The following is a 10,433-nucleotide window of genomic DNA, read 5'->3' as shown; positions in this document are numbered from 1 at the left end:
TTTAAGACAGCGGAGTAATATAAAAACCAAGGAACTACTTCCCTCCTTATAAAGAGATACAATGTTTCCTTATTTGGTCCTGTCTCTCCTTATTTGGTGAGTCACAGCGTCGCCTATCGATTGGTTGAGGATTATCTGAGGAGCGCTGTGATTGGTCGATACGAACACTCATTGGAATAAATACCAAAATGGTTGCGCTACCGACAACGTCACCGTGGACAGGCAGAGGCACCTAAATAACAAAAAAAATCCAACTTTTTTATTCCCTACAGATTGTGCTGTCATGCCACAAAACATGTTTATGTTTGCTTTCGCGCCCAAAAACTTTATCGGCCGAAATACTCGAAATAAATGTCAGAGAAATATATATAGATATATATTATTTTTTTTACAATTTCTTCAACTCTGTTGTCTTTAATGTCTTTTTTTAAAAATATGTATCTTGTTTTTTTGTATATCATATGTACGTGAAACAGAGACAAATCCATGTATGTATAGTACAAACACATGGCCAATAAAGATGATTCTGATGTTTGTACAGTATATTATTAATTTTGGCGAATGTGTGCATTCTACTAAATGTAGGAGTAGTTGAAATTACTTTTAGAAAAATAAAAACTGCAAAAGCCAAGTCTGATTCGTGTGCCAGTGCTACTTAACCCTGTATAGTTTACATCAAAAGTATTTTTCACAGCAGACATTTGACTTCCACTTGTCACAGCAGGGAAAGCACAGGTGTACTTATTGACATTAAAGATGGCTATTAAAGTGTCCCGGTAAAACAGTGAGAATGGATGTACAATACCAGGACCATTAGCTTAAGCAGCCATATGTAATTCAGCCGTCCTTTTATTTATTTGCACAGGTGCATTTCATCAAAATGTGTTTTGTATAAAAACAATTAAAAAGCCCTTTACACGAAAACATCGGTCAAAAGCCCTTGGAGTACTTATCTGATGTTAACATGGAATGATGCAGGTTGTCAGGGTATATTCAAATGTTTTCTCAACCAAGATGTGTTGGTCATTAGAGGGGTTATTAGTGAAATGTATGTCAGGGCCATCATTACCTGAGAGCTCCTTGAGATGTAAATGCTCTTGAAAAAAAAGTTGCAACGACATCAAAACTATTGGAGTCTCACGAAGACTCAGTTTGTCAGAGAAACACGCAGACACACACACACACACACACACACACACACACACAAAGACAGACCCTTTTTCAGAGGGCAGTATTGGACTCCTCCATTTTTTGCAAATCCAAAAACAAAACAGGAGCCCTGCACGCACTAGGACCACGCGGAAACAGCAGCCGCTCAAACTCCAAATCCCTTTACACCCCCTCCCCCTCTAGTACTGTCCCCTTCATTCTGACTGTCATTCAAACTGCTTCAGCAGCTCAGCTGAAACGTCAAGTCAACAACTTTCTGACACATTTCATTTAATTTATTTAACACCTCGAAATGCACATTGACCCAAAATCCTTATGTCCAATCACGCCCAGGTATGTAGAGGCCTCGATGATAGTAAAAGAACAATATACAATAAAACAACAGCAAAATAAAAGAGCTCCCCATCCAGAGCCCATGCTTTGTCTCGAGAACTAAATTAAGGTGGCTAGAACGCTCAGCGAGCGTGGAGCTACATGTCTTATCTAAAACAGAGTTAAAAATATTGGTAAAATAGCTCAAAGGTAGTTCAGGATCAGGGCTTTTGAGATTGTCAGCGGTTGGGTAAAGGTCATGTAAAAAAAGGTTACACCGCCACATTTAACACCTGCCTTTCAAAATGCCCCCAACGATTTCTGGAAGCCGTGGCGGTCGATAGCTAGCTAGTCGAGCTGAAACCAAAATTAGCTCAGCTTGTTTCTCTGAAAGACTTCAAATCCAGATGTCCAGATATCCATAACCAGTGTTAAAATCCCAGCACAGCAAAGGCCAAGAGCGTTGCTCAAGTTGTTCACACAATTGTTATTAAGGCTGCTCATACAATGTCAGAGATGTTATAGATCATGTCAGAATATCAATCTGTTAACGACCAGTCAACTGTGCCTCTTCACTCAGCACATAAAGGAGAGTTTATTCTTTTGGAAATCATTTAGTCTGCCTCTGTCATGACATATTGTCTGTTCGCCAACAAACATTCTCAGAAGTTAAAGCTGAATGTCCATTTTATAGCTTCCAGCTGGTTATTTGGATTCAAACAGTCCTGATGTGCAAATGCGCCCAATTTAATGCCCAAGGTTATTCTGTCACAACAGCTAAATACTCATATTCTCTGTTGTAAACAGGATTATCTAATTACAGGAAGTGACACAATTGGCCACGCAGTTGGACTATTACTCCTAGAGTTGTAGCTGAATCCAGATCTAGTGTTACATCAATATTGCCTTTAGTGTTTCCTTAAAACACACTTTAATACCAGCTTCATTTTATTTTAAATGATGAATTAAAAATAAAATAAACAGAAATTATACATAGGGCCAAACTTACTGATACAAAGAATAACTTTTTATTTAATATTCAAAGGTTGGTGAAATATGTGCAGCATGGTTCTACCTGAAAGGAATGACTTCATTTATTTTGTTTCATTGTAGACGGTTGTAGGCGTAGACACCACATGGTCTGTGGGAGCTGGAAGAGTCTTTGTGTTTGTCCGAGTCTTTATTTATGAACATTATGCAATTATTCACTTTCCAGTGTCTTCTTTTCTGTTTTTCTTGTGTTTTTGGCAGATTGCAGTGCCAGCTTTTAGGATACATCCGCCCGCCGTATGTAGAACAGGATCTAGTTTACATTACTTTGTCAAACACTTTCCAGTGTGACTCATCGTATAGTAGTTTAGAATAGTTTAGAATGCCTTAAATGTTAATTTGCCATAACAAGTAATACAGTATATCATAGTAAGTACGCCATTAACATGTAATTCAAAAGTCATCAGAATCTGAACCATTTATTTGCCAGGTATGTTTGACATAGTGATGTATACATTAGACAAACAAATAACAAGTCGTTACAAAGTATAGATAGATAGAAATGTCATAACATGTCATAGAAGAGTCAAATTATGGCATAAAAAACATTAATGCGTATGTCATAAAATTGTCATTATATTAATTGCCATGAAAAGTAAGAACATAGTATGTCATAATGGCATTAAAAAGTCATAGCATTGTATGTCATATAACATGTCATAATTAATGTTATAGTATGCAATGTCAAAGTAAGTAAGAGTCCTGGTATAGCATGCCATAAGGAATAAGTCTTAAAGGCAGTCATACTCTTAGTATGCAATACAATTGTCATTGTACAAGTCATTGTATAGTAAAATGTCATAAAACACTTCTCGCACAGCGTGACATAAAAAGTCATTAAAAGTACTTTCTTTCACTTTTTTGAAAGACAATACGATGACATTTTTCGACACAGTGTACTATAACTTTTTGATGACTTTTCATGTCATTTTATAAGAAGACATTTTTCAACAGCATTTTTATCATAGTACATTATAACCTTTTTATTAATAGAAAAAATACTGTGATTTGTTTTTTACTATAATGGTGTGGATGTGCCCTTAAATACCTTCTTCATTGGGCAGCATCATCCTCTGGAAGAGGTACTTCCTACCACCAGAATGCCCAAACACACACACACACACACACACACACACACACACACACACACACACACACACACACACACACACACACACACACACACACACACACACACACACACTCTTCCTGGTTGACCCGGTTTCGGCGGTGAAATCAGAGTCTCGTTTTTTAATCGGTTGCGCAACCTGGTTGATTGGGAGACATTGGAGTCTGGTAAGTGGCTGTTTTGCTTTGTGGATAAATGAAGGCAGCTGGGAGCTTTAACAGGCTGCTGCTTTTTGTCTTTCTGTGTTTGTGTCACCAGCTGTTATGCTGGTGATGTTGTGTCCGTCTGGGTGGCCCTCTGCGGTGAGTAAAGGCTGCTCCGGCCCTGTTGGCTGAAGAATGGGCCCATTGATCTCTGGTGTCACTACATTACTTAGTCTGACTGTTATGACTTTTCGACATACAAAAACACAACGAGCAGGGACAAATTAAATAGATAATATAATCAATAATAGTAATGATATTTACTATGTATATACATATGTGTGTGTGTAACATATATACTTACTGCATACACCCATGGACATATAAACACGGTATAACTGATGAATATATAAAACTAATCTCTGTTCATGCTTTACAGGTGTCCATTTCCCATTTATTCTGTTTAGCAGATATTTACGAGAGGGAGTTTCTGATCGGGCCGTGAACTATTCAGAGTTGGCCGCATCCGCAGTGAGGGAACCTTCAGCCTCTGGGCTCGCTTCAGACTATAGACTCATACTATATATACTCTTTTAGATATACTATATTATGACTTGTTTACGACGCTTTTACACATAGTAAACTATGACTGACATTATTTTTATGCACTATTATATTTTATACTACTACATGTGACTTTTTTTTTACTTGTGGAGTGACTTTGACAACCTGTAGTATTATCTTCAATGACCTAGCATGCATTTATACTTTTATTACATTTTAGTGAGTCTTTTAAAGCACAATATACAATTATATTTTCATAACATATTTTCATGACATACTATTTTTGGACATTTTGTTTAACAATCTATATCATGACATTTATTATAACTTTTTATGGCATGCTAAATTATGAGCTTTTTATGCTATCCTTACAGCATACTGTAGTCTGAGATAATCATATTTTTATTGCATTTTCCATACGAAATCTTTTATATTTCTTTGCACACTATAAACCGACTTTGTTAGGGCATACAATTTCTTTTTTCATGACATTTTGTATGACATGAATGTTTCACGGCATACTCTACTCCCTGAAACAACAAACTACTTAGTAAGATAGTTTCTTGCCTGACTTGTTTTCCTCACTTGAGAGTTATCCCAGCATTCCTTGCTCCTCCTAGCTCTCCTCTCTTTCTGATGAGCCTCCCCGTGGTTCTCCAGCTATAATGGTGGAATATTCTGGAGGACGGAGACATGAAATACATATAGAGGCCGTTCATCTCAGGTGGTCTGTATAACGTTCTTAGTGAATTGAGAAATAAAAACACTCGTCTTCACATGAAACACGACTGACAAGTTCAAGTAAAACGCAACTTTCAGTTAGTCAGCATTAAAACTGTTAAGTGGAGATTTTTTCCTGAACAAAATGACAAAGAAATGCAGGATTAGGAAACCTGAGGACTCTTCCATAGCGTCCCACAGACAGTAAAGACCAGTCCAGCTGTGAAATACTGAAACATCTGCAGTAGACCGCTGAAATTAAATGACAGGACCAAATAGATTTACTCACTCTTAAGTCTATAAAAGTCATGTTAACATATTCAACTGTTAAAAATAACAGTCAGCAAGTTCTTAGGATCAGGTTTATAAAGTTCAACAGGTATACACCTCCCTCTAGTGGGGAGAAAGAGAAGTGCATGAACCTTTTGTAAGATGTTACTCTTGTCCTTTTTAAAAGCATCCCTTGATCAATTCTAAGATTGATTTTGTATTTAAATGCAACTTTTATTAACAGTCTGAAATTCCACTGAAGTGCTTCTACAATATTAATCACAAGACATGGGGTAAAAACACTGTGAACCTTTATTGACAGCATCATGTATACGTTTGTATATGTATCTGTGATTACTGTGAACATTTGCTGAAGCAGATTAAAATAAAAAAAAGGTCTAGGTGTGAGTGCCTAGCATTCATAAAAACAAAACATAATAAAAACAATGTATAAAAACAAGTTCATAAACAAAGGCCATTGCATTTGATTAGATAATGTAAAAAACATAAAATGGAAACAGTTAAGATAATCCTTCATTTACCAGGCACTTAAATCAGTACTGGTGACCAGCAGTCACTCTTTTGACCTCCTTTGTACTTAGTTAGCATATTCAGCTGTTTCCCAGACTGAATGCACATGGAGATGGACAGGGAGAATGAAGACAGAGCATCAGAAAAGTACCTTTATGTTATGAACATATAGTTATAAAAAAAAAAGAACCAAAAAAAAAAAAAGACAGGACCTTCATCATAAATAAACAGGCACCTGCATGTTCTACTACACAACATGATAGAGATAAAGAGGGATATTCTTTTTAAGTGAAGTTAGTGCATGGATTCTACATTATGTACACATTGCTTGGTGCCATGGTCCACTTTGCAGCATTGCACAAAATAATTGGACCTTGGAGGAAAACTGTGATTGGACTTGTGAAGAAATTATGTCGCAGGTTAAACCCAGTTATGGGCTGCAGGCCTGCAACATGATCATGTGGTCTGACGGGTTGTGACCAACGAGCACCTTAAAAAGTTAATACAAGAACAGAACACACTCATAAAAACGTACAAAGCCCACACTGGCATGATCCTCTATTAAATATATTCCTTGGCTATAAACTTGATCTTTTTTTATTATTCATGTTCCTGAAGTGTTACCATAACACAGATGACTCCCTCCCCTCCATAAGTTTCATCACATCCCCAAATGACAAGCGTAACAGACGAACCTTCATGCACCCCGATTCCATTTCTTCTTTGAACGTACACCGTCGCGTGGGATCGGTCCAGTGCAGCCGATTGGACTTTGCGTTCGATTAGAGCAGTTTAGACCGTCTCACTCAACACACTCCAAAGTGGTTGAAGCTTCAACGCTCCACTGAAGTTACATTAGGTCCCACATTTTCCCTTCAATATGCTTTCAGACATGATGGAGCAGGGAATCTACATTTCAGGGGGGGACACCAATAATTTCATTTGATCTGAGCAAGTGAGAGCACTGTAACATACGACAAACCAGTTGAAGGTCTAGGTGAGTGTGAGAGCGTGTGTGTGTGTGTGTGTGTGTGTGTGTGAGCGCGTGTGTGGAGGGATAGAGGCACTGTGGGTGTGAGGCCCTGTGGTCAAAGCGTCTCTGGGGACAGAGCGTTCGCAGACAGGCAGGCAGGGTCACAGTGGAACCGCAGACGGGGGACTCCTCGCAGGGCGGGTCCTCCATGCTGCGATTAAGGCAGACGTAAACTCCTGGCACTGCTCACAAGAAGCCGTTTGCACAAACGCGAGTGCGTTCTCTTTCCCACTGGTGTACCGGCGAAGTCTTATCCACACACACACAGTTTGAAATGCATATAAGAAAAGTGTTTACTCCTCAAACCGCTTCCCTGAAATGTTTGAGACTAATAATCCAGCACTCCGGTCTTTAAGTTGGAGGAAAGGGGGGTTGGTCAAAGGTCCCCCCTCCGTCTCAGACTTTGCTGTCAGAGGGCAGGTCTCCCAGGGTGTGGACGATCTCAGTGAAGGAGGGGCGCTCTTTGAGGCTTATCGCCCAGCAGCGGGACATGAGCTTGTAGATTTTGGAGGGACATCCGTCTGGAACTGGCAGCTTCAGCTTTCCCGTCTGCAGACCTGGAGGGGCGGAGGACCAGCAGAGATAAGGAGTTTAAAGCCAATCAGAAACACAGACATGTCTGGGTGTTAAACATCTCATGTCAATGACCAACAGGGGCCTCTTTACTCTTGTTAGACATCGGCATCTTGACGTATTGCGAGCCGATTCTGGACTCGAGACAAAAGCATCATACTGACCTTCCAGCACCTCGTCATCGGAGAGTTTGGCATACGGCATTTCCCCGTGACTGAACACTTCCCACATCAAAACTCCAAAGGCCCACACATCCGACTTGGTGGAGAAGTCGTCTTCAAACACGGACTCTGAAGGGAGCCAGCGCAGCGGGATCCATGCCTGCCTGTAGTGGTAGTACTCACTGCAGACATGTTCACAGGAGAAACCACTCAGATCAGCCAGATGAACAGAGATTTCTTTGTATTTAAAATCATGGCATTTATTGTAGTCTATTATTTAAGTGTGTGATTATTGTTAAATAAAGCTGATTTTCTAACAGACCTGTTGTAGACGTCCTTGCTGAGGCTGAGCGACGACACTTTAATGCGCCTCTGACTATTGATTAGACAGTTTCGGGCGGCGAGGTCTTTGTGAACAAAGCGGTGATTGGAAAGATGCTCCATCCCATGAGCCACCTGGGCACAGATGGAAATCTGTACCAACAAAAGACAAACACAAAAAAACGGTCAGGGTACTCCACTGACTTTGAGACTACATTTACAAGCAGAAGGAATTACAAGGTTTACATGATTGCATGTATAAGTATGAGATGAAACCATGACTTCCAATTTCCACAGATAGGCTTCTGTATAGATTAAACAAAGCAGATATGACGTGTTATTACGTGAGCATAAGAGGTGCTGGAACATGTTGGTGGATGTCTTTAACTTTGGACAGAGCCAGGTTAGCTGTTTCTCTGTCAAGGCCATCTAAGCCTTCTCTGAAGGCCTAAACAGAATCAAAGTTATAAAAAAAGTAATTAAAAGTTATAACTATTTTATAATGAAATTGTTTTTCACAAGTACACTACATGTATTATACTATTTTCAACTTTTAGCTTATTTTCTCATTGCACAGCTACCATCATCTGTTCCTCTGCTCCTTTAGGCCTTTTGGGACCTGTTCACCAGCATTTCTTATACAATCAATGTATAAATGTATTACATATCATTGCCTGAACGTGATTTCACTCAAGACGCATCAGCCTTCAGTCAAAGGAAGAACGACACATATTTGGAACGACAGCCCCTCTCCTCAGTGAGAACAGGAGCTAAATAACAATACGTGCTTTCACGTCAGGCTCAATTCATCAACGCTGCCCGTCTGTGAGGCGACAGAAGCGTGCGCGCACCTCCATAAATCGCCTTTGAAGTAAAAGCTGTGTCGCCGTAATGCATTCATCTTATTTATTTTTCATGTTTGATTGACCTCACACGGGCCGGACTGGGAGAGCCGTGAGACGCCCGGGTCTGAACTGCGCCGCTTGGAGAGATTTAAAGCGATAGAAGAATTGTTTTTTTCTTCCCTTTATTAAAATCTGGATAACTGCATGTGTGTTTCCACTGCACATGCTTAGCTATACACCAGCGTAGATTGATTTACTTATCAGGCCTTAACGAGAATGTGTATTTGAAGACTTACTTTGGTCTTGGTGCTGATAGGCTGAGATTTTACTTTGTCATCTTTGCTTTTGGAAATCCTCAGGAACTGCTTCAAGTCGCCCTGATAGGATAAAAGCAAATACAGTTGTATGTATAAGTTTTGTTTTATTTTTAATCCTTTTGTTTGTGTGTGTGTGTGCGCGGTTCTATTATTATTGTGTGCTTACGAGGTCGTAGTACTCCAGGATCATGTAGTGGGGCTCTGCCTCCCTACACAGGCCCAACAGGCGGACGACGTTGGGGTGGCTGAGCTTTGCGAACATTTCGGCTTCGCGGCGGAAGTCGAGCTGCAGCTGCTCATCTCTGGCCTGCAGGCTCTTCACCAACACCACCGTCTCCTCCTCGCTCTCCTCCAGACCCTTAGCTTTGCACAGCAGCACTTCACCAAACTCCCCTTTGCCTGTACAAACATTCACACACACACAGAGAGAGTGAATGTCAGCGCACATGCTCAACACGTTGCACATCCTGCTTTACGAGGTTATCTGTTAACTTCTAGCTTAAAGGTCAGGTGACTTTCTATGATTTCAGAGCACAATGATATTCATTTTGAGTTAATACGCACTAAAAAGAATAGTTTAAATCAATGTACCCAAAGTGGTGATGGTTTGCAGGTTTGCTCGAGGAAAGTGGAGCTTGTCGTTGTTGACGTGGCTGTGGCGTTTCTCGGTTGTTGCCATGGTACCCATATTGGTGAGTGCCACCTCTTCTTGGATCTCAGTGGTGGTGTGGCCATTTTGTTGAATAGCTCCTCCTGACGAACATAACACAGATCCTTCAGAGTCAGGGTCATAGGGCTGTTGCAAATCTCAACGGGCAGTGAAGGGCCTGGAAATGGGATGTGGCTCCAAACTGAGTGTGTCATTGTCTTGTGAAAACCAGCGTGTTGCCGCGCTCAGCCCAATCTAAAAGATAAGTGTCAGAGACGATGCTTCACAAAGATCAAGTTGGCATTGCATTTTAGATGCAGTTTAAAAAGAACAGAGTAATGTGGATGTTGGCTCTTTATGGCGTGCTATTTTGCAGGTCGTAGTTGCACGGTCAAATGTAAATCAAACTGACATAAAGTCACTACGGCTCACACATAAAGTCAGAGCTTACCGTTCTCTACAACATTTTATATTTTTGTGCGATTAGCTGTTCCATCATCCACATTATATTTTATTTTGTTATAGCTCGAAGCAGCTGCTGCATTTTTTTTGTGTACATCAACTCACTTTTTTTTGGTATGCATATTAATACAATACCCCAGCTAAACACAAGATGGCAGCAAATATCCCAAAATCTTTAAACAA

General features: G+C 40.1%; 1 protein-coding gene across 2 annotated transcripts in view; it reads right to left on the bottom strand.

Moving 5' to 3' along the window:
- Window positions 1–5,652: 5,652 nt before the first annotated feature.
- Window positions 5,653–10,433, bottom strand: part of ptk7b (protein tyrosine kinase 7b) — a 65,037-nt gene continuing 60,256 nt past the window's right edge. For both annotated transcript variants that reach the window (XM_068568696.1, XM_068568697.1), the window contains exons 15-20: window positions 9,731–9,892; window positions 9,306–9,538; window positions 9,119–9,199; window positions 7,979–8,130; window positions 7,660–7,838; window positions 5,653–7,479 (exon numbers count right to left, since the gene is read on the bottom strand). In XM_068568696.1, coding sequence (XP_068424797.1) covers window positions 7,319–7,479; window positions 7,660–7,838; window positions 7,979–8,130; window positions 9,119–9,199; window positions 9,306–9,538; window positions 9,731–9,892 — 968 coding nt within the window. In that variant the 3' untranslated portion in view covers window positions 5,653–7,318. The remainder of the gene's footprint in view (window positions 7,480–7,659; window positions 7,839–7,978; window positions 8,131–9,118; window positions 9,200–9,305; window positions 9,539–9,730; window positions 9,893–10,433) is intronic.

This window comes from Clinocottus analis, unplaced genomic scaffold, assembly GCF_023055335.1.
Source record: "Clinocottus analis isolate CAN_PGR_092001 unplaced genomic scaffold, fCliAna1.0.p SCAF_8, whole genome shotgun sequence".
Lineage (NCBI taxonomy): Eukaryota > Metazoa > Chordata > Actinopteri > Perciformes > Cottidae > Clinocottus > Clinocottus analis.
This window is presented reverse-complemented; position numbering and strand designations above follow the sequence as displayed.